The sequence below is a fragment of the Gopherus flavomarginatus genome, chromosome 1 (assembly GCF_025201925.1).
Source record: "Gopherus flavomarginatus isolate rGopFla2 chromosome 1, rGopFla2.mat.asm, whole genome shotgun sequence".
Taxonomy (NCBI): domain Eukaryota; kingdom Metazoa; phylum Chordata; order Testudines; family Testudinidae; genus Gopherus; species Gopherus flavomarginatus.
Window position 1 is genome coordinate 90,475,714 of NC_066617.1, and position 23,978 is coordinate 90,499,691.

The window sequence follows — 23,978 nt, forward strand, 5'->3', positions numbered from 1 at the left end:
CCCAACTCCCATGTTCTGGATGCCCTCATACCTAACCCCCCCCCGCACCTAAACGGCACTGCTGAGCCTCCCACACCTGAAACCCCACCCCACCGAGCCTTAGCCCCTGCATCCGCAGCGCCATGCACCCAGACCCCCTAATCCCATCCTCCTACACCTCCTCATGAGCCCCACCCTGCACCCAGACCACCCCAATGAGCCCCCCCACACTGAGACCCATTGAAACCCAAACAGCTGCCCCTAGACATCCACCCTACCAAGCCCCAATCTCCCAGCATCCGGACCCCCGCCCCCCTACTAAACCCTCCCATGCACTCCCCCCGCCGAGCCCCATCCCCCCCTCAGTTGAGGGCCAACCACCATCAACTGGACCCCCTCATCCGTGCCCCCGCCCCCCTACTAAACCCTCCCATGCGCTCCCCCCGCCAAGCCCCATCCCCCCCCTGTTGAGGGCCAACCACCATCAACTGGACCCCCTCAGAGTCCCATTGATTGCCCCTGCACCAAAACCCTCCAGTGAGCCTGTACATCCCAGATTCTCCCTCCCCCTCTGCACCTGGAACGCCCCCCCACTGAGCTGCCCGCACTTAGACCGCCCTGCACAGAACCCTCTCACCCCACACCTGGATCCCCCCACACTAAGCCCTTCCACACTTGGATCCTGCTGGGCTGAGCCTGCATGCCCACACCTGTTGCGCCTGGTGCAGAGAGGCAGGGCCCTGGGATGTTTCTGGGGCAGGCCCGGACCTTGTGCTGTGTCAGGTCAGGTGCAGCCTCACCAAGTCTGTGTACTGGGTGAAGGAGGGGGGCTGCAGGGTGATCTCCCACTCTGTGCAGCCAGTGGCCTGTGCTCTTCACTGCCATGCTGGAGCCTCCACATTTATTTATTGACAAATAAAATTTGCAGAATTTTAAAATATTGTGCACATAATTTCTTTTTTTTTGTGCAGAATTCCTTCAGGAATAATTATTTTGTATTAAAGTGTGTATTTAAATATGCTTTAAATAAATACTTGAATGATATAAGGCAGGGGTCGGCAACCTGTCAGAAGTGGTGTGCTGAGTCTTCACTTATTCACTTTAACTTAAGGTTTCGCGTGCCGGTAATACATTTTAACATTTTTCGAAGGTTCTCTCTATAAGCCTGTATTATATAACTAAACTATTATTGTATGTAAAGTAAACAAGGTTTTCAAAATGTTTAAGAAGCTTACTTTAAAATTAAATTAAAATGCTGATATTACGCTGTTGGCCCACTCAGCCCGCTGCCGGCCTGCGGTTCCATTCACCTAGTTTGGCAGCAGGCTGAGCGGGGCCTGCGAGACCCCGGCTGATAAGGGGCCAGCAGCCAGGACCTCAGACTGGTAGCGGGCTGAGCGGCGCTGGCGGCTGGGACCCCAGACCAGGGGTGCAGATGCGAATGTGGGGGGGTGAGTGCAGGAGCTCCCATGTGGTGCTCAGGGTGGGGGTGGGGATGTGGGGGGTGCAAGAGTCAGGGCATGGGGTGTGGAGGGCTGAGTATGTGGGGGGGTGCAGGAGTCAGAACGGAGGCTGGAAGTGTGTGACGGTGTGCAGGAGTCATGGTGTGGGATGGCTGGGTATGTGTGGGGGGTGCAGGAGTTAGAACTGGGTGTATGTGAGGGAGTGCAGAAGTCAGGACAGAGGGCTGGGTGTATGTGAGGGGGTGCAGAAGTCAGGACAGAGGGCTGGGTGTATGTGAGGGGGTGCAGAAGTCAGGACAGAGGGCTGGGTGTATGTGAGGGGGTGCAGAAGTCAGGACAGAGGGCTGGGTGTGTGTGACGGGGTGCAGGGGTCAAGGCAGAGGGCTGGGTGTGTGTGGGGAGGTGCAGGGGTCAGGGCAGAGGGCTGGGGTGCTCGGCTCATCCAGGCGATATGCCCTGATTCCACCCCTTTCCCCAGGGCCCCGTCTGTCCCCACCTCTTCTCTGCCTCCTCCAGGGAGCAGTAAGCACGCTGTGGCTCCCCTCCCCCTCCTCCTCCCCCTCACAAGGATGATCAGCTGATCAGCAGGGGAAGGAGAAGAGGAGGGGCAGGAGGAAGAATCGAGGGAGTAGGGAGCTTGGCTGCTGTCAGGACGAAGCTTCTGCCTCCCGCCCCCGCAGGAGAGAGCAGTGGGTGGAGGGACTAAGTGGGGTCAGGACCGTGGCAGGTAACAGTGTGCCATTAAAAATCAGCTTGCGTGCAGTCTTTTTCACGCGTGCCGCAGGTTGCTGACCCCTGATATAAGGTCTCTGAGAAAGGAGTGAGTCTGTTTAATTTAAGAAACCACATTCTTCCCAGTTGGTGAATACATGTTGTTGAGTGTTTTAAACTACTACTAATGATCATAGTTAATTACTTGCCAGCAGTAAAGTATATATAAATCTTATACAGTTTTTACTGAGCAGCTAAGTAATAGTCATAATACAGTATAATTATTATAATTTTATATGTTTGCAGCTTCTTGATGTTATAACCAGTGACTTGTTAGCAGAAGTCCTTATAAGTCACCACAGTACAATCCAGTACTGTGACTTTTGTCCTGGCAATCAGTTGGTAGCAGTTGCTTTATCACATTATTCTGTTGAGGTAAGTGACTGTCCTTAACATAATTTAAATAGTCCTCCTGGGATACTATATGGAGAAAATGGGGTGTCTAAATCCATTAGTTTTGGAGAGCTAGAACTTTTCAATAACTGCACGTGTGCGTATGTGTGCAAAATGAATTTAATTACTTTAGTATTCTTAGCACATAATGTAATATCTTAATTTCATTTTCTATTTATTTTTTTACCCATTTTATTAGTTATAATTTTGAATGGTGAAATATTGTTTTTATATTTTTACGTAAGCCGCAAAATGAACATTTTATTTAACCGTACGTGTTAAAAGAAAAATAAATCAGAAAAACTCAGTCTTCAAGAGATAATATGGTATAAAAGACTCTTGTACGTTATACCGGTACACTACAGGGCTTTTGACCATTCAGCCAAGTGAAAAACATTAAGTAGTGGATGGAATACTTAATTCATCCATTCTAGTCCCAAAACATTTGAGTGTCATATTTTCTAAAACAGACACATTTAAGTCTACATTTGAGCACTACATATATTAGAGTGATTTAATTATACAACTGAGAAGGTTGATCTTTCAAAGAATAAATATCTATAGTAAATAGTGACAGCAGAAGACAACTCCATGTTACAGTTAGTATATTCAGGATGAGGACTGAAAGCAAATACTAGTAGAAAAAATTGGTATGTCCTTAGGTACTATTGTATGTGCTTTGTGTTTCGTACCTAGAATGTAGTGGTGATATAGTTGGGCTCTTGCTTTGTTATATTTTTGCTGCAGTTATGGAATACAGAATCTTTTTTAAAAGTAGCTGATTGCAGAGGACATCTGAGTTGGATTCACTGTGTGACATTTTCTCCTGGTGGATCTTTATTTCTGACATCGTCGGATGACCAGACAATTAGGGTAAGGTAACTTATTTCCAGTTGTATGGGCATGTTTACATGTTGTTACTTGTTTAGGATACACACTTGTGTATAATATCTGTGCTATATTTTTTGATCTTTAAATTCCTGTGATAAACTGCAGTGCTACCATTAGCAGAGGTGACCCTGTTCTCTTTCTTGTTGTTTCTTTCCCGACTTCCATAATCAGTATTCATACTTCTTATGCAAATGAAATATATAATGCAATAGCTGGTACTTTCATTTTAAAAATTCTTTTCTTTGATTTCAAGTTAGGAACCGGTGAACTTTGTGCATGTGACTTCTCTGAGTAGAAGTATAGGCGAGTCAGTCAGTATGGGAAAAATATCAATATTGCGTTTTATCTGTTTGGATTGTACATCCCTTCCTAGTAATCTAATAGCTGAAAACCATTATAAGTATTGAGCAGTAATTCTCAATGATTTAAAATGATTCCATTTATGAGTTTCTTACTTTTTGTATGTACCCTTATGTATTGACTGAAAGTTTTATATCCTGTTCTTTATAGAACCTTTGATACATTATTCCCTTTAACAGATCTGGGAGTCAAGTAAGGTGTGCAAGTCCTCTGCTCTTGTGTTAAAACGTGAACTAGATGTCGTGTTCCAGGATGATGGACTGATGGTTTTAGCAATTCTCAATCAGCAACATCTACAAGTAAGTGTATTTCCGTATGGAGTTCAATTCATAAATCAATAATATGCCCGAGGGTCTCTCTAATCTACAGAAAAAGCACATTAAGAATTAAGTTTTTTTTTCTTTTTGATTTTAAGCATTTGGATCTGGCATGTAAATGGCTAGTGTTCCGTAATTTACTCTTTAAAGGATTGAATTACTGTACATTAGGTCCAGACAAAGGAGCTATGGCTATTTTAATGAGCAAGACTTGTTAAAGTTTGTGGGCTTTTTCCCTTAACTTCAATTTGCATATCTTCCTTTTTAACTGCATTGAGAAGAGTAGAGGACCTTTTCTGATGTAAAATAACTGTTCTTTACTAGATGTATACCTTATATTTTATTAATTTTGGGTACAATATTTCTGTATGGGCTAAAAATACAAATTGTTGTTGATACGCTGGAGAAATTAAGCATACCAAATACTTTAAACACACATGTAGCTGCCTTCACTTTCGTAATAGAAATATTTTTGAATTAGCATGTATCCTTCCATAATTTTGTCAAGTTATATCAGTTATGTGGTGTGACATCCTGTAAAAGTGACGCATCAAGTGGCTAGTGTAGCTAATTTAGAACACTGACATGCTTAACTACAGTAGCTTACAAGAAAACATGCTTATATTCATTTTTTGTTACAAAATGCTGTCTCTTCAGAATTTGTCAAAATGTTTTTCATATTAAATGTCAACAATTCCTTTCATGTAAGTATGTTGCAGTTTAACTTTTTATATTTTTAGAAGTCCGATCAGACAATTACTGAAATATACTAAGTTGTCAATTAATGGCCTTCCCTATACAAATTTTTGCATCATCTTTATGTATGTATGTCTGTAACGCAGGTTGTCTTAAAAGATCCTGAATCCATCCTTTACAAAGATGGACCCAAGCCACAAGGCTTGGATCCAGATTTTCTCATAGTTTTGGCATGTTTAGACCTCTCTCTCTAATCCTTGAGCTGTAAAATCCTGGAGTATCAAAAAAGTTCTAAAACAAGGGTAAATTGAAAGTAGAGCATAAATAGTGGGGTGGGCAGAATTTAAATAATTTAGACTTTTCTCGACAGTTTCTTTGGGGACAAGAAGTAGCTGCAGAATGTGTTTACAAGACCCCAGTACATCTGACAAAATAGATAGGGTGGAATACTTTGTCACTAACCCTTTCTGAATGATTTCTTGCTGTGTGGGGATGCTAACAGCATCTTAGGTATAATACCCATTATGGACCAAATTCTGCCCATCCATGTGCAACTTGTGTCTTCTGTGGGAGTTCTGCACGTGGAGGCACTAAGGAAACTGGATCCTAATACAAACTATCTAAAAATCTTGCTTGCTGGGGATACACCAAGTGTTTGTAGGCCATGGAAGAGACAGAATGAGATAATCCTTGTAGCTGAAAGAATTTTTTCAGCCTTTAAAACGCCTTTTCTACCCAAAGCAAATTGAAAAATTTAAAGCATCAGTAATGACAAGGGGGAACTTTTTTTACTCAGTAGACAGTTGTGTGTATGACTTCACTAGTCCTTCTGCAGATCCCACAAGAATTTATGCTGAAGTGATGCATTTTAAAGCAATGGCACTAACTTTTGTAGCTGTGAAAACTGAACGCCATATTGCATGGCACCAGCAAAGTGATCAACATTTCCTGTGTAGTAATTCAGACTGTCAAATTCTAAAAATTTTCTTCTGGTGAATGACAACTGTCTAATGTCAACATTATCAATATTCTTATCTGAGAGCACTGAATGAAATGTTAAGGAATCAGCATCTTCCCCCAATTCTGTTATTTGTTCACCTATAATTCGTCTTCATTAAGCCTTTATTTTCAAGTATAATTGTTTGAGTCTTATTGTCTGTGTACATATATGTATGTTTGTCTTCTGGCTTTTTAATGTTTTGGGTTTTTGACTTTCGTTTTAACCATAACATTTCAAATGGAAAGTAGAATTCGGTGTTTCTTGATAAGGGAGTCAAAAACATTTGTATGTGGTGTTATAGCCACTGACTTTTTCTTTCAAGTTTTACTTTTTTTTTTAGAGCTAAATGCTGCCTTCAGATCAATTCCATGAATCTCTAAAGAACTGTGAATGAAGTAATTGGGAGACTGATAAAACTCTTCCATACTTAATCTATCCTCTGAAAAATCTGGCATAACACACAAAATGCAGAGACACATGAACTGTCATGTCGCAGTAGACCAGTGGTTCTTTTAGTCTGGTATTCAGTTTTAGTGGTTATTTTAAATTCTTCAGGCTCTATCTACAGGAGCTTTTTCTCTTCACATTTCCCACTACTGCAGCTTTACTAGTGGTGGCAGTAGTGTGAGTGCTAATGAAGATAGGTCTCCAGAGTTTTAACCAGTGTTATCTAGACCTGCCTTTGACGAGGAGAGCAACTATTTCAGTTGCTTTGTATCAGGCCATGTTTGTCTGGCAGGAGGCCTGGCAGCCCTTCCTGGGTGAACTTCAAAAAATTGTTCTGGCTGTCCATAATATGTAGTGTGAGGGGATAGCTGAAACTGATTGTTCTGCTGATTTCCTTTGCATGGGGCATATCTGGGTCATATCCATTCTTCTGATTAAAGGAGGCTGTTACAGCATGCCATCTGTGCAAACCTGGCTGAAGGGGAACCTACCTGACAACTTCCTTTCAGAAGTGTTTGCCCCTGCAGGAGGAAACATGGAATCTTAGTTACCCCATCCTTTTTACTTTTTAGTCTAAGAGCCCATAAAGGGATCTTCCTCTTTGCTGGGACCTTTTACTTACTTTCCCCCCTCTTTTTCTCTCTTCTCTCCTATTTTCTGTCTTTCTCACACCTCCATCTCCTCACCAAACTGTCTGTCTCTTCCTTTGCTTGGAGAACCTGCATCAAGACTAATTAAAATGCCTATACTGATGCAATAAGCCCTCTTCCCTTTTCTCCAAAGGCACCAAATGTTTTTCTACTCAGAGCTGCTGTACCCCATCCCCTTTTATGGGACTGTTTTAAGTAGGAGGACATGGAACCTGTGGAACTGGTTGGAGCCTCTCCAGAGAACCCAGCAGAACCAGAATTCTTGGTTCAGAGTCAACAAAGGCATTAAAAGAAAGACATTTGTGTCATACTTTATACAGCAAAGCATGGCAGAGGAGGAATGCAGTAAATGAGGTGAAAATTCTTATAAGGCAAGCTCACCAACTTCTCCACATCAACCAAGTGGCTTCTCTGTCTTCTGTTTCATTAGTTGGCACCCCTTCCCATTCCATCCATGGATATACTGCATTCAATAGATATAGCTACAGGAAAACTGGCAGATCATCCTCTGCAACCCAGAGATTTCCTCTCGCTCATTTCCTAGTACAGGTTACTGCTGGGGCACCCTCCGCCTGTGCCATGGATGCCTTCCAGAAGTGTGCTGCATTTGATACATGACTACAGAAAAGCTGCAAGATTTCAATCCAGCTATGCATGGAGATTCTTTCTTACTCAGTACATAGTATATATTGCTCCAAGGACACTCTCCATCAGCAATCTCAACAATAAAAGGAATATATTACCCCTTGACTTATTTCTCCTTGCTCCTTCCAACAGAGATGCTACAGAGTAAATAAAAATGAGGAGGCTCTCAGAAAATTCCTCAGCTGACTCTGATTTGACTCCTCCTTGAAGGAGTTAGTTACCTGTATCCTGTTTGGAAAAAATCACACCTAGAAACATCCACTTCCTAGTGGATTCAACCAGGGTTGAATGCGACCAGCTGTCTAGAAGGTAGTACATCCATCTGATCATCGATAAAAGTTGATAGGATGCTACCATAGGGCCAGAATTGATGCCACTGTGATTGTAGTAGGTCAGATAGTTATTTCCATTGACTCCATCTTCTGAGGGATCAAGTAGACAGAAAGAGGGCCCTGACTTTGTAGATGCTATGAAGCAGAGGTGACACCATGCCTCAATCACCTTACGTCACTATGTAACTGCACTCCTTCACCTTAACAAGCTATTTCTCTAGGACATCCCTGTCACAGCACACTTAACTAAAACACAATTTGTTGCAGCAGACAACGTGCACAAACCCTACTGAATGCTGGTTTTGATGCCTCATTCATCATAGCTCATGCCACTTGGACGCCTTCCAGTTTTCCATTTTGCTTCATAGCTACCAGTTGAGTAAAAAGGGATTTATAGTTCTTCACTTGGAAGGCAGACCAGCAGAAGAAGCAGCTGGTGGAATCTACCTCTAAACAGTTTTTCCTTGACAAAGTGGCAGTGTAGTCCTCTGCAAACAAGTGCTCACTCGCATCCTCATTGTAGGTGCTTCCTATGTAGGTACTGATACTGTAGAACCAGTGGAAGGGAATCATGATTGAGCTGAGGGAAGTAGCAGAAAAGAGACCTTCAGAATTCAGGTCATTACACCTGAAGTGACACAGTGCATTCCATATTACCAGCTCCAGAATCTGAAACCCCCTCATTTGATGAAGGCATCTTTCCTGCTTCTTCCTAGTCTGGAAGAGATCTTCCACAAACAAATGAGACCTGGAGAAAATAAAAAAGAATTTGCATTTGGTCTTTGAAAGATTCAGAAAGTATTGTTTTCACTTCCATTCTGAAGAAGTTGCAAGGAGTCAGAGCTGTCAGATCTAAGAACCTTGACAGATGCACCTGATCTAAGGGATTGTGAATGGAAACTTTCTTCCATGCTAATGAGTGTTCCATTCATAGGATTTTTTTAAAGTCAGTAGGCCTCAAGGAAAAGCCTACCGTCATATCAGATCACCACATTCCACTAGGAGTTTCCTCAGGTTTGCAGACACATCCTTCCATTATAAATACAGGGTGTCCCAGTTTATCCTTGTAATAATGCCCAGAACATTCACCAAGGAATACCCTTGTGTCCATTTCTGGATAGCATGTTTGCAAGATATGTTGATTGCTAGAGGACACACATAGCAATAGAGCTCTCACTGGGATCCTTTTTTGGGGTTATATCCCCAAACAAATAACCCGACCTCTGTATTACAGGTCACAGGGAAGCAATGCTAATGTTTCACTAGTCTTTTTTTAATGATGGTCCAGGACAATGGCCCTAAAGGGAGTTGTAAATGTAACAGCAGAAGACCTGATCAGATACATGTCAGCCAGGAGAGTGCAGTTTGTTTCAGTGGAGTCCCTTAAAGCTGGTTAAGCCACTCATCAGGGCTGGGGCAGAAGGTTGGGATGGAGGGGGGGTGAGGGCTACAGCGTGGGGCCAGGAATGAGGGGTTCAGGGTGCAGGAAGGGGTTCAGGACTGGGGCAGAGGGTTGGGATGCGGGAGGGGGGATGAGGGCTCTGGCTGGGGGTGTGGGCTCTGGGGTACCGGGGATGAGGAGTATGGGGTGCAGCCCCCAGTCCTCTCCCTACTGGCAGCAGCTAGCTCCAGAGAAGGGGCCTCTCTCTTCGCTCCGGCAACAGGGAGTGCCAGGGGAGAGGCCGACACTAGCCCTGCAAGCCCCAACTTGCTCTCCTCCCCAGTTCCCACCTACCCCTGCCTCTCTCCTCTCCAGGTCCCTGCTGCGTGGCCCTTTAGAGCTGCTGCATGGCTATTTATAGCCTGCTGAATAGCCACGCAGCTTAGAGGGAACTTAGCGAGCTGCACTTAGAGTTGATGGGAACTGCCACTGGCTCATGGGCCTTGTAATGAAGAACACTACCTTATAGGTAGACTCAGAATGCTCAATCTATTTAGTTTAACAAAGAGGAGGTTAAGGGATGACTTGATTAGTCTATGAGGTGCCTGCTGGAGTGATGGGGCAACAAATATTTGATAATGGGCTCTTCAGTCTAGCAGAGAAAAGTATAACATGATCCAATGGCTAGAAGTTGAAGCTGGACCAATTCAGACTGGAAATGAGGTGTACATTTTTAATGTTGAGGGTAATTAATCATTGGAACAATTAATCAAGGGTCATGATTAATTCTCCATCACTGGCAATGTTTTTAAATCAAGATTGGATCTTGGTTTCTTTCTTTCTTTTTCTTTGAGACCTGCTCTAATTCAAAAGGAATTATTCTGGGGAAATTGTGTGGCCTGTATTATGCAGGAGGTCGGAGTAAATGATCACAGTGGTCCCCTTTGGCCTTAGAATCTATGTATCTGTGACTTGTAAGGTCAGTTCAATGTCAAGCAGAAATTCAAAGAATAGAATTGAACTCTCAACGTGTTACGCTTTGTCTCTCAATAGCGCTTACCCTGCAGCATTACTTTTTTTTGTTTGGGAGGGGAATTTTTTAAGCCCTTCTACAAATGCTGCTGGTTTTGGCCTGTGACCATCTATAGAATAACCTTCCTAGTGAAAGGTTTCAGTCTCCAGCCCATGTTAAAATCAATACTTTCATTATAAGACTCAAACCATGCTATTTTTCCTCATTGCACATGTGTAGTTACTTTTGCATATCCATAGGAGAATAGATCCCTAACATCTTGTTTGTAAACTACTGTAAGCAAAGCTTTTTTTTCTTTTTCTTTCAGAGACAGTTTAAAACAATGGTCACCAACCGGTTGAGCATGATCGATTGGTCGATCCTAGAGTATCTCCCAGTTAATCATGATCTCTGGCAGCATAGTGAGGCTGCCGCTAATACAGCCTCTCTGCTTGCCCCAGCCCCATGTTGCTCCTGGAAGCGGCCAGCATGGCCCCGGGGATGGGGATGTAAGGGTCTCCCCTGCTAGTGCCTGTAAGCACCACCCCCGCAGCTCCTGTTGGCTGGGAATGGGTAGCTGTGGCCAATGGGAGCTGCAGGGGTGGTGCTTTCAGAGAGGGGCAGTGTGTGAAGCCACATGCCACACGCCTCCCCACACACCGGGCTGAAGGGGTGCGTTGGTTGCTTCCGGGAGTGGCATGGGGCCAGGGTAGGCAGGGAGCCCAACTTAGCGGCAGCCACGCTGCGCCACCGACCGGTAGCCGCTGGAGGTAAGTGCTGCCTGCTGGGAGGCTGCACCCCAACCCCCTCCCAGAGCCAGCACTCCGAACCCCCTCCTGCACCCCAACACTTTTTTTTATAGAAGAATAGGGAAAATTAAAAGCTTGACATGAAGAGTCAGCACTTCTGAAATTTGGCCAAATAGTATCAGAGAATGTGGGCTAAGAATGCTTGGGGTGAACAATAAGCATCGCTGCAGGTGTATTAATTTTTTTAGTTATATGAACTCTTGAATTTCACATTCTGTCTACCAGAATTGATATCACATATAATTAGTGACTTAGTCTTACTATTTGCATCACTAGAACTTAAAATAACAGCTTTTCGTAGCCTTTGAGTCATTGTTTGAATTGGATTAAAACTACAGAGGTTAAATCTTATTTTCAAAGTAACTTCAGAAGTCATAGGTACAGATTTATCTGTACTATACATTTGCTCTATATCTATTTCCCACCTTACAATAACACCTTAGAGTAATATAACATCTTCATTAGGGACTTTGCCGTGACGGTGCTCAGCGCTTTGCAAATCCAGCAAGCTTCAAGGGGAGGGGAGCATACTCTGTACCTCAGAGGATTTAGTCCTTGTTCAACTAGATTAGAAAAGCAGCATAACTTTTTGTTTTTAAAGCAAGAATAAAGCATCACAAAATGTATTTGGTTCTTTTGCAAAGCATTTTGTCTAGTTATAATATTTTGTAGTATATGTTGTAAAATTAGTAGAAGATATAATAGAGCTCTCATTGCAGCTCTCTGCTACTAAATCTTTACAGTAAAGTAGGAAGAGACTGTATATTGATGAAGTGTTGGTAAGTGAGGTTCTATTGTATACTTGACATAAACTGTTAGGTTGCATTATTTTATATTTTAGGAAATATCAAATATTTACCTACTATTGGGCAAATTTGTTACAACTATTTGGACCTTTATAGGAAAAGGCCTTTTTTCCAACATCCTTTTCTGTCTTTGGACATTTGAGCATCTATGTATTAGAGGATCTGAGTGCATAACCATATTCCTCATGGAGAAAAAAGTTGGTAAGATACTTGAACATTTTCCCAATCTTGCTTATCTGTTTGGTTCTGTCTACCTGTTTACTCAGTACTGTCTTTTTCCATGTGTTTGTGTTTGTTTTGTCATCTTACTATTTGCAGTGTTTTACATTAGAATGTGTCTTCTGCTGTCCACATGCTTTTATCCCCTTGTCATTAAGGAATACTCGAAAGGAGTTGTTATAAACAGATAGCTAAGGGTTAATGTCTCTTTCACCTGAAGCACCTGACCAGAGGACCAATCAGGAAACCGGATTTTTTCAACTTTGGGTGGAGGGAATTGAGTGTCTTTGTCTTTGTTTTCTGGCTGCTTGCTTTCTTTGAGCTTTGGAGAAGTAGTTCTATTTTCTAGTCTTCTGTTTTCAAGTGTAAGGACAAAGCGATCAGATAGTAAGTTATATGGTTTTTTTTCTTTGGTATTTGCATGAATATAAGTGTTGGAGTGCTTTGATTTGTATTCTTTTGGAATAAGGCTGTTTATTCAATATTTTTTTAAGCAATTGACCCTGTGTTGTATCATCTTAATACAGAGAGATTATTTGTACTTATTTTTCTTTCTTTTTATATAAAGCTTTTTTTTAAGACCTGTTGGAGTTTTTCTTTACTTCAGGGAAATTGAGTCTGTACTCACCAGGGAATTGGTGGGAGGAAAAAATCAAGGGGAGATTTGTGTGTTGGATTGCTAGCCTGATTTTTGCATTCCCTCTGGGGGGAATAGGAAAGTACTTTTGTTTCCAGGATTGGGAACAGAGAGGGAGATTCACTCTGTTTGGGTTCACAGAGCTTGTGTCTGTGTATCTCTCCAGGAGCACCTGGAGGGGGGAAGGGAAAAAGGATTATTTCCCTTTGTTGTGAGACTCAAGGGATTTGGGTCTTGGGGTCCCCAGGGAAGGTTTTTCAGGGGGACCAGAGTGCCCCAAAACACTCTAATTTTTTGGGTGGTGGCAGCAAGTACCAGGTCCAAGCTGGTAACTAAGCTTGGAGGTTTTCATGCTAACCCCCATATCTTGGACGCTAAGGTCCAAATCTGGGACTAAGGTTATTACATGAGTGGCAGCTGGTGGGAGATAGACAGAACCCAGAAGCCAGTAGAAATATTATATTTTTCTTTTCTCTGCTAAGGGCTTTTTAGCAGAGAGAAGCAGTTGGTTTTAAAAGGGAACCAGAGAGAATTTTTTTTTCTGCTCTCTCTCGCAGTTTGTGGCTTGCATGTTAAGGGTCTTTTGTCATGCAATAGCCCTCCCATTAGGAGGCAAGTACCGGCACTTATATGCATGCAAATAAAGTGGTTTTTCTGGTTTCCCTTCATTGAACATTAGCTAGAGAGAGAAAAGGAAAATTAGCTAAAGGCACTGTTGCTAGGCAGACTTCAGGAGGCAACAGAGAACCTGCAGTTCAGAAAATAAACACCGGAGGGCACCCCAACACAAGAAAACAGGAACCATGACTTCTAAGGCAAAAATTGATGCCGAAGAACAAATCAAAAAAGCTGAACACAGGCGACAACTGGAAATAAAACAAAAAGAGATGGAGATGAAAGAAAAAGAAGAACAGATCAAAGAGGCAGCACACAAGAAAACTAGAAGAAGAAGAGATGGCCTACCGAAGGAAACAAACAGAAGACTAGAAAATAGAACTACTTCTCCAAAGCTCAAAGAAAGCAAGCAGCCAGAAAACAAAGACAAAGACACTCAATTCCCTCCACCCAAAGTTGAAAAAATCCGGTTTCCTGATTGGTCCTCTGGTCAGGTGCTTCAGGTGAAAGAGACATTAACCCTTAGCTATCTGTTTATAACAGGAGTGTAAATAAAATAACTTAAAAAATTTACGAAACCTCCTCCCCCAGCAAGAAGTATTTTTTTAAAAAGCATTCTTATTTTACCTATACAATTGCAATTTTTTTATGAGGTGGTGTTAGACTCCAGAGATTTTCTGGTTCAGTGATTGACTTTGAAACTGTTTTAGTCTCAAGTTCGGATATCATTTATACCTGGTTTCCGCTTCTTCTTTTTTATAAGAAGGGATACAGAGCTATGCAATAGTTATAGTAATTCAGTATTCTCTAATTCTAGAAATACACAGTTGGATTTTTTGAAACTTTGAAGTGGTATTGGGTGACTTAGAGGGTTTGATTATCAAGTATAGAATATTTTTCCTCTAGGTCACAAGTTGAATTGTGTCCAAGGTTAGGAGTGACCAAGTCCTTTCCGTCTAATGGCTGGCATATGAATGTGTTGGTTCTTAGACTACTTCCCAGTGAACAGGTAGCTACTTGCCATTTTAAAAAAAAAAAGAGTTGACTTCTGATTTTCAGAAATAGATGGACTTCAGTGTCTACTTGCACACCAAGGAAAACTTTCCACTTTGCCTCTGATAGTGAATTTTTTAAGCCTTTCTAACATTTCTGTGAACAATATGAACAAATTACCTATGCTCATTATCTAAAGGAGGTTAACCAATGAGAATCAGAAACCTGCCTATGGATCTAGAAAGGGACTGATATAGGAACATACACAAATGCTGCTGGTTTTGGCCTGTGACCATTTATAGAATAACCTTCCTAGTGAAAGGTTTCAGTCTCCAGCCCATGTTAAAATCAATACTTTCATTGTAAGACTCAAACCATGCTATTTTTCCTCATTGCACATGTGTAGTTACTTTTGCATATCCATGGGAGAATAGATCCCTAACATCTTGTTTGTAAACTACTGTAAGCAAAGCTTTTTTTTCTTTTTCTTTCAGAGACAGTTTAAAACAATGGTCACCAACCGGTTGAGCATGATCGATTGGTCGATTCTAGAGTATCTCCCAGTTAATCATGATCTCTGGCAGCACAGTGGGGCGGCTGCTGCTAATACAGCCTCTCTGCTTGCCCCAGCCCCATGTTGCTCCTGGAAGCGGCCAGCATGGCCCCGGGGATGGGGATGTAAGGGTCTCCCCTGCTAGTGCCTGTAAGCACCACCCCCGCAGCTCCTGTTGGCTGGGAATGGGTAGCTGTGGCCAATGGGAGCTGCAGGGGTGGTGCTTTCAGAGAGGGGCAGTGTGTGAAGCCACATGCCACACGCCTCCCCACACACCGGGCTGAAGGGGTGCGTTGGTTGCTTCCGGGAGTGGCATGGGGCCAGGGTAGGCAGGGAGCCCAACTTAGCGGCAGCCACGCTGCGCCACCGACCGGTAGCCGCTGGAGGTAAGTGCTGCCTGCTGGGAGGCTGCACCCCAACCCCCTCCCAGAGCCAGCACTCCGAACCCCCTCCTGCACCCCAAACCCCAGCCCTGCTCCCCCTCCCGGAGCCAGCACCCTATATCTCTTAAATTCAAAAGTGATCTTGGGTGTAAAAAGGTTGGAGACCACTGGTTTAAAAGAAGCTTTCACTTATTTGTAAATCATTGCATTCCAAAGATCTTTCCAGAAAGATTACATGAAAATGATAGCTGAACTGATGTGTACAGAGGTGACATGTAGTTAAGACCTACTGTACCCAGTTGCTAGGTGTGTAAAATCCTGACTGTACTGATGTACTTGAAAAATGTTTTGCAGGATCTGTAAAATCCTGTCAGCTTAAATTTGTTTTGTCCGAAGAACAAGTGCCTAGAGCTAGTTATACAGCTTTTACAACTTCTTTCTGAGTTAGAATAGCACATTTGAATGTACTATAGCCTATCTTCAAGTAAGTATGCTAATACAGTGGTGGTCTGATGTTGGGTCCCACCAAAGATGTAGGTTTGTCATGTGTTTTAAAGTAAAGATGCTGTACAATGTTGCTATAATTTAATAATCCACATTTTTGGTTGCAGCTAATTGATGGAAATACAGGCCATGCTGACTATCTCACTGAAGCCCAGGAATCTCTTATTTGCTGCTGTTGCCTAAGTGAAGATCTTCAATATGCAGCATTTGGAGAGGAGAATGGAACAGTAAAGGTACTGTACCCTGATTTTTGGGCAGTATTGAGTAAATCCACTGGTTAGTGTTTCTAATGATTTTTGACTAGCTTTCTTTAATACAAAAGTAACATTCTTGTTTAAATTCTAGAAAGAGAGAGGGTAAGTAATTCAGATACTGCTTATACTCTTGAAGAGTAAAAGAAATGGTATTGTAAACCTGTTTTATGGAACATCAATGGTGGGAATGGCTTTAGGGAAGGAAAACTGAGAGGTAATCCGTGAGGCGTTTCCTCAGAATTCTGTCATCAGGGTTTTCTCCCCTTCTAGCAAAAGAAACAAGATGTTGGATCACAGACCCCAATATCTGCATGGATCTAGGGATCTACTGAAGGGCCTATGCCTCTGTGCTGCCTGCATGGTCCCCTTTAGCTGTCCTCTGCTCCCTCTCAGAATAGCTACAGTGGGTTCTAGAATGTGCAGAGAGAGTACTGCTTGGAACTTAATAGAGCCTCATGTCCTGAGTAGATTCCTGATGCAACTGGAGGTACTAGGAAAAGGGAGAACAATATATTCCCCAGCTGCCATGCATGTTTGGAGACTAAAACATTTATTATCCAGTTTATAAATATCAGAACTGTCTTGGCATTTATCCCCCATACTTTTGTCTGCTCACATAAAAGGAGGGAGGGATAGCTCAGTGGTTTGAGCATTGGCCTGCTAAACCTTGAGGGGGCCATGTAGGGATCTGGGGCAAAAACCAGTACTTGGTCCTGCTAGTGAAGGCAGGGGGCTGGACTCAATGACTTTCAGGGTCCCTTCCAGTTCTATGAGATAGGTATATCTCCATAGATGAGTCAGTAGAGTGTTAACAGTAGTAGTGCCTTACACTTGTTGGCCACTTGACTCATTTCACATCTCTCATTACAGAGACAAGACAAATTTTGAAAAATTGCACTTGCCTGTTCATAAACATAAATTTAGAGGCCAATTTGCTGTGTTGCAATCATGTTAACATAAAACATGAAACATATAACATGTTGATAAATTGTATAGTCAGTAGTTTGACCACACTTTGGTTTGTTATGAAATATATTTAAAAGACCAAATAAACTATGTGAGTTAGGTTTATTGATACACGCCAATAATAATATAGTACAGAAAAAGATTCTATAAGATACCTGTCTCTGGCAAGCCATTTTGTGCAGCATTATTACATTTACCTTAGTCAGAAGATATGCTTCCAAAGCTAAATCACCTAAAGCCATCTTTTCATATCCAACCTTTTTACACATGCAAGTGCAAAGTCATTTGAAACTGCATTTAACCAATTAGCTTTCTACTTTGTTTTTCTGGTACTATGGTGTACCCCTGACATAACCTTAGTCCCAGATTTGGACCTTAGCGTCCAAAATATGGGGGTTAGCATGAAAACCTCCAAGCTTAGTTACCTGCTTGGACCTGGTACCTGCTGCCACCACCCAAAAAATTAGAGTGTTTTGGGGCACTCTGGTCCCCCTGAAAAACCTTTCCTGGGGACCCCAAGACCCAAATCCCTTGAGTCTCACAACAAAGGGAAATAATCCTTTTTCCCTTCCCCCCTCCAGGTGCTCCTGGAGAGATACACAGACACAAGCTCTGTGAATCCAAACAGAGTGAATCTCCCTCTCTGTTCCCAATCCTGGAAACAAAAAGTACTTTCCTATTCCCCCAGAGGGAATGCAAAGTCAGGCTAGCAATCCAACACACAAATCTCCCCTTGATTTCTTCCTCCCACCAATTCCCTGGTGAGTACAGACTCAATTTCCCTGAAGTAAAGAAAAACTCCAACAGGTCTTAAAAGAAAGCTTTATATAAAAGAAAGAAAAATAAGTACAAATGTTCTCTCTGTATTAAGATGATACAACACAGGGTCAATTGCTTAAAAGAATATTGAATAAACAGCCTTATTCAAAAAGAATACAAATCAAAGCACTCCAGCACTTATATTCATGCAAATACCAAAGAAAAGAAACCATATAACTTACTATCTGATCTCTTTGTCCTTACACTTAGAAACAGAAGACTAGAAAGTAGAACTACTTCTCCAAAGCTCAGAGAAAGCAGGCAGCCAGAAAACAAAGACACAGACACTCAATTCCCTCCACCCAAAGTTGAAAAAATCCGGTTTCCTGATTGGTCCTCTGGTCAGGTGCTTCAGGTGAAAGAGACATTAACCCTTAGCTATCTGTTTATGACACGCCCCCCAAATTGCAGACAGTGGGGAAGCTCACTGGCGGCGATTTCCTTCTAGAACTTGAAAATAAACAGATTAATACAACACATGCACCTTTACATATACTACTAAGTATATAACTAACAGACTTTTACATTTTAAGAAAACTTTTTAACTACTGAATTCTGGGAAACTCTCACGGGAGAGTGCATCAGCTACTTTGTTAGAAGCTCCTGTGATGTGTTGAATTTCAAAATCAAAATCTTGGAGAGCTAAACTCCAACGAAGAAGTTTCTTGTTGTTCCCCTTGGCAGTATGAAGCCACTTTAGTGCAGCATGGTCAGTTTGTAGTTGGAACCGCCGTCCCCAAACATATGGGCGTAGCTTTTCCAGGGCGTACACAATGGCATAGCATTCCTTTTCACTGACTGACCAGTGACTTTCCCTCTCAGACAGTTTCTTGCTGAGAAACACGACAGGATGGAAGTTGTGATCTGTTGCTTCCTGCATGAGAACTGCTCCTATACCACGCTCAGATGCATCTGTGGTTACTAGGAATGGCTTGTCAAAATCCGGGGCCCTGAGCACAGGGTCAGACATGAGCGTTGCCTTAAGTTGGGTAAAGGCCTTTTGACACTCATCAGTCCACTTAACTGCATTTGGCTGGGTCTTTTTGGTCAGGTCGGTCAGTGGGGCAGCGATTTGGCTGTAGTGGGGTACAATCGCCTGTAGTATCCGGCCAAGCCTAAGAAGGATTGGACCTGCTTCTTGGACCGTGGGACAGGCCACTTTTGGATAGCATCCACCTTGGCCTGTAGGTGGTTTATGGTTCCTCGACCCACCTGGTGCCCCAGGTAAGTCACTCTGTTTTGGCCTGTTTGACACTTTTTGGCCTTAACAGTTAGTCCTGCCTGCCTGATGCGCTCAAAGACCTTTTCCAGGTGTAGTAGGTGTTCGGGCCAGGAGTCTGAAAAAATGGCCACATCATCGAGGTAGGCAACTGCAAATTCTCCCATTCCAGCTAGTAGACCATCTACCAGCCTCTGGAAGGTGGCGGGTGCATTTCGAAGGCTGAAAGGAAGGACATTGAATTCATACACCCCCGCATGGGTGACGAATGCTGACCTCTCCTTGGCTGGTTCATCTAGCGGTACTTGCCAGTACCCCTTGGTTAAGTCTATTGTAGAGATGAACTGGGCACGTCCCAGCTTTTCCAATAGCTCATCGGTACGTGGCATTGGATAGTTGTCCGGACGAGTTACAGCATTTAGCTTACGGTAGTCCACGCAAAAGCGTATTTCCCCATCTGGTTTGGGTACCAGAACCACTGGAGATGCCCATGCACTGGTAGATGAGCGGATTATACCCATCTGTAGCATGTTTTGGATCTCCCGTTCTATAGCAGCTTGGGAATGAGGAGACACTTGGTAGGGTGGGGTTCTGATTGGGTGAGCATTACCTGTATCAATGGAGTGGTATGCCCGTTCAGTCCGTCCTGGGGTGGCTGAGAACAATGGGGCGAAGCTAGTGCACAGCTCCTTGATTTGTTGCCGCTGCAGACGTTCCAGGGTGGTTGAGAGGTTCACCTCTTCCATGCCACCGTCTTTTTTCCCGTCGTAGTAGACACCGTCAGGCCACTCAGCATCCTCTCCCTGGACTGTAAACTGACAAACCTGTAAGTCTCTGGAATAGAAAGGCTTGAGAGAATTAACATGGTACACTTTAGGCTTTAGTGAGGAATTGGGAAATGCTATGAGGTAGTTTACAGCTCCCAGGCGCTCTTGGACCGTGAATGGCCCTTCCCATGATGCTTCCATCTTATGGGCCTGTTGCGCCTTCAAGACCATAACCTGGTCTCCTACCTTGAAGGACCGATCTCTGGCATGTCTGTCATACCAGGCCTTTTGCTCTTCTTGAGCATCCTTTAGGTTCTCTCTAGCAAGGGCTAAAGAGTGTCGGAGGGTGCTTTGTAGGTTGCTTACAAAGTCCAGAATGTTAGTTCCTGGAGAAGGCGTAAACCCCTCCCATTGCTGCTTCACCAACTGTAATGGCCCCTTAACCTCGTGACCATACACAAGTTCAAATGGTGAAAACCCTAAACTGGGATGTGGTACAGCCCTGTAGGCAAACAGCAACTGCTGCAACACTAGGTCCCAATTATTGGAGAATTCGTTGATGAATTTTCGTATCATGGCCCCCAAAGTTCCATTGAACCTTTCCACCAGGCCATTGGTTTGATGGTGGTACGGGGTGGCAACCAAGTGATTCACCCCATGAGTTTCCCACAGGTTTTCCATGGTCCCTGCCAGGAAATTAGACCCTGAATCTTTAAGGATGTCGGAGGGCCAACCTACCCTGGCAAAGATGTCTGTTAAGGCCAGGCACACAGTGTTAGCCCTGGTGTTGCCTAGAGCGACTGCTTCTGGCCATCGGGTAGCAAAGTCCACTAAAGTCAGTACGTACTGCTTTCCTCTGGGCGTCTTTTTTGGGAAAGGGCCCAGAATATCCACAGCTACTCGCTGAAATGGGACCTCAATTATGGGGAGTGGCTGGAGAGGGGCCTTGACCTGGTCTTGAGGCTTTCCCACTCTTTGGCATACCTCACAAGACCGGACATACTTGGCAACGTCCTTGCCCATCCCCTCCCAGTGGAAGGACTTCCCCAACCGGTCTTTGGTTCTGTTCACCCCAGCATGCCCACTGGGATGATCATGGGCTAAGCTTAAGAGCTTCCCCCGGTACTTAGTTGGAACCACCAACTGTTTTTTGCGGCTGCCATTCTTCCCGGTGTCCACCAGAAAGAATTTCCTTGTATAAAAGTCCTTGGTCTATAACAAACCGGGATCGATTAGAAGAGCTGAGAGGCGGTGGGGTGCTCCGTGCCGCCGCCCAAGCTTTCTGAAGGCTGTCATCTGCTTCCTGCTCAGTCTGGAACTGTTCCCTTGAGGCTGGGGTCACCAGTTCTTCCTCAGACTGTGGACTTGGGCTTGGTCCCTCTGGAAGCGATGTAGGTGATGGGGTTGTTTCCGTTGCTGGTGAACCGCTCTCCGCTGGTGCACCTGAGGGTATTTCAGGCTCTGGCTGAGCCTTTTGGGCATGGCTGTCTGTTGCTTCTGCCAGTTTTGGCTCGCTGGCGCCCTCTGGCGTTGAGTTTGAAGATGTAGTTGCACTTGCTGGTGCTGGTTGTTGTTCCAGTTCCGGGCCTGGGACTGGAGATGCTGTGGCTGTTTCAGTGGTAGGCATGGAATCTGGGTCCACTACCTCTGTCTGGGTCTCTGGTAACACAGACGGGGCCTCTGTGGACGGCTCAGGAACAGGAATGGGTCTGGAAGCTTGCCTGGTTTGGCTACGTGTAACCATTCCCACTCTCTTGGCCCGCCTCACCTGGTTGGCCAAGTCTTCCCCCAGTAGCATGGGGATAGGATAATTGTCATAGACTGCAAAAGTCCACATTCCTGACCAGCCTTTGTACTGGACAGGCAGTTGAGCTGTAGGCAAGTCTACAGCTTGTGACATGAAGGGGTAAATTGTAACTTTGGCCTTTGGGTTGATGAATTTGGGGTCAACGAAGGATTGGTGGATAGCTGACACTTGTGCCCCTGTGTCTCTCCACGCAGTAACCTTCTTTCCGCCCACTCTCAAATTTTCCCTTCGCTCCAAGGGTATTTGAGAGGCATCCGGGCCTGGGGATCTTTGGTGTGATGGTGGTGTAATGAATTGCACTCGCATGGTGTTCTTGGGACACTTGGCCTTGATATGTCCCAGTTCATTACACTTAAAGCATCTTCCATCTGATGGGTCACTGGGCCGAGGTGAGTTACTAGAGACTGGTGAGGTTGAAGGGTAGGGTATCTGTGGCTTTACTTGGGTGGTATGTGGGGTCTTTGGCTGTCCTCGGTTGTAGGGTTTATGGTCTGTGTGCCCCCTGGGGTAATCGTTCCCCTTGACAGTAGCTTTCTTGCTTTCTGCCAGTTCCATCCATTTGGCTCCAATCTCCCCCGCCTCAGCGATATTCTTGGGGTTTCCATCTTGTATGTACCGTGTGATGTCTTCAGGAACACCATCCAAGAACTGCTCCATTTGTATGAGGAGGTTCAGTTCTTCCAAGGTTTGAATGTTGTTTCCTGTTAGCCAGGCCTCATAGTTTTTGCAATGTAGTAGGCGTGTTTGGGAAATGACACCTCTGGTTTCCACTTTTGGGTTCTGAAGCGCCGACGGGCATGATCTGGGGTTATCCCCATCCTGTATCTGGCCTTGGTTAGGAAAAGTTTATAGTCATTCATTTGGTGCTTAGGCATTTCAGCTGCCACCTCTGCTAAAGGTCCACTGAGCTGTGACCTCAATTCTACCATGTACTGGTCTTCGGGAATCTTGTACCCAAGACAAGCTCTTTCAAAATTTTCCAAGAAGGCCTCGGTGTCATCACCTGCCTTGTAGGTGGGAAATTTCCTGTGCTGTGGAGCAATAATGGGCGCCGGGTTGTTAGGGTTGGCTGGCACATGCAGCCCAGCTTTTGCCAACTCCAGTTCATGTTTTCTCTGTTTTTCCTTCTCTTCATTCTCTTTTGTTGTTTTTCCATTTCTTTTTGTTGTTTTTCCATTTCTTTTTGGTGCTTTTCCATTTCTCTTCGGTAGGCCACCTCTTCTTCTTCTAGTTTTCTTTGTGTGCTGCCTCCTTGGCTGCCTCTTTGGCTGCCTGTTCTCTTTGGTAGGCTGCCTGTTCTCTTTGGTAGGCTGCCTCTTTGATCTGTTCTTCTCTTTCTTTCATCTCCATCTCTTTTTGTTTTATTTCCAGTTGTCGCCTGTGTTCAGCTTATTTGATTTGTTCTTCGGCGTCAATTTTTGCCTTAGAAGTCATGGTTCCTGTTTTCTTGTGTTGGGGTGCCCTCCGGTGTTTATCTTCTGAACTGCAGGCTCTGTTCCCTCCTGGAGTCTGCCTAGCAACAGTGCTTTTTTCTTTTTCTCTCTCTAGCTAATGTTCAATGAAGGGAAACCAGAAAAACCACTTTATTTGCATGCATATAAGTGCCGGTACTTGCCTCCTAATGGGAGGGCTATTGCATGACAAAAGACCCTTAACATGCAAGCCACAAACTGCGAGAGAGAGCAGAAAAAAAAAATTCTCTCTGGTTCCCTTTTAAAACCAACCGTTTCTCTCTGCTAAAAAGCCCTTAGCAGAGAAGAGAAAAATAAAATATTTCCACTGGCTTCTGGATTCTGTCTATATCCCACCGCTGCCACCATGACATAACCTTAGTCCCAGATTTGGACCTTAGCGTCCAAAATATGGGGGTTAGCATGAAAACCTCCAAGCTTAGTTACCTGCTTGGACCTGGTACCTGCTGCCACCACCCAAAAAATTAGAGTGTTTTGGGGCACTCTGGTCCCCCTGAAAAACCTTTCCTGGGGACCCCAAGACCCAAATCCCTTGAGTCTCACAACAAAGGGAAATAATCCTTTTTCCCTTCCCCCCTCCAGGTGCTCCTGGAGAGATACACAGACACAAGCTCTGTGAATCCAAACAGAGTGAATCTCCCTCTCTGTTCCCAATCCTGGAAACAAAAAGTACTTTCCTATTCCCCAGAGGGAATGCAAAGTCAGGCTAGCAATCCAACACACAAATCTCCCCTTGATTTCTTCCTCCCACCAATTCCCTGGTGAGTACAGACTCAATTTCCCTGAAGTAAAGAAAAACTCCAACAGGTCTTAAAAGA

At 44.0% G+C, this 23,978-nt stretch overlaps 1 protein-coding gene across 7 annotated transcripts in view; it reads left to right on the forward strand.

The window, feature by feature from the left end:
- APAF1 (apoptotic peptidase activating factor 1) overlaps positions 1-23,978 on the forward strand; it is a 91,135-nt gene that overhangs the window by 50,640 nt on the left and 16,517 nt on the right. For 4 of the 7 annotated variants that reach the window (XM_050934496.1, XM_050934503.1, XM_050934518.1 and 1 more), the window contains 4 exons: positions 2,460-2,588; positions 3,354-3,479; positions 4,037-4,156; positions 15,964-16,089. In XM_050934496.1, the coding sequence (XP_050790453.1) occupies positions 2,460-2,588; positions 3,354-3,479; positions 4,037-4,156; positions 15,964-16,089 (501 nt within the window). Of the gene's footprint in view, positions 1-2,459; positions 2,589-3,353; positions 3,480-4,036; positions 4,157-11,987; positions 12,154-15,963; positions 16,090-23,978 lie in introns of those variants that run through there. The other 3 variants (XM_050934523.1, XM_050934524.1, XR_007771437.1) reach the window with 3 other exon arrangements.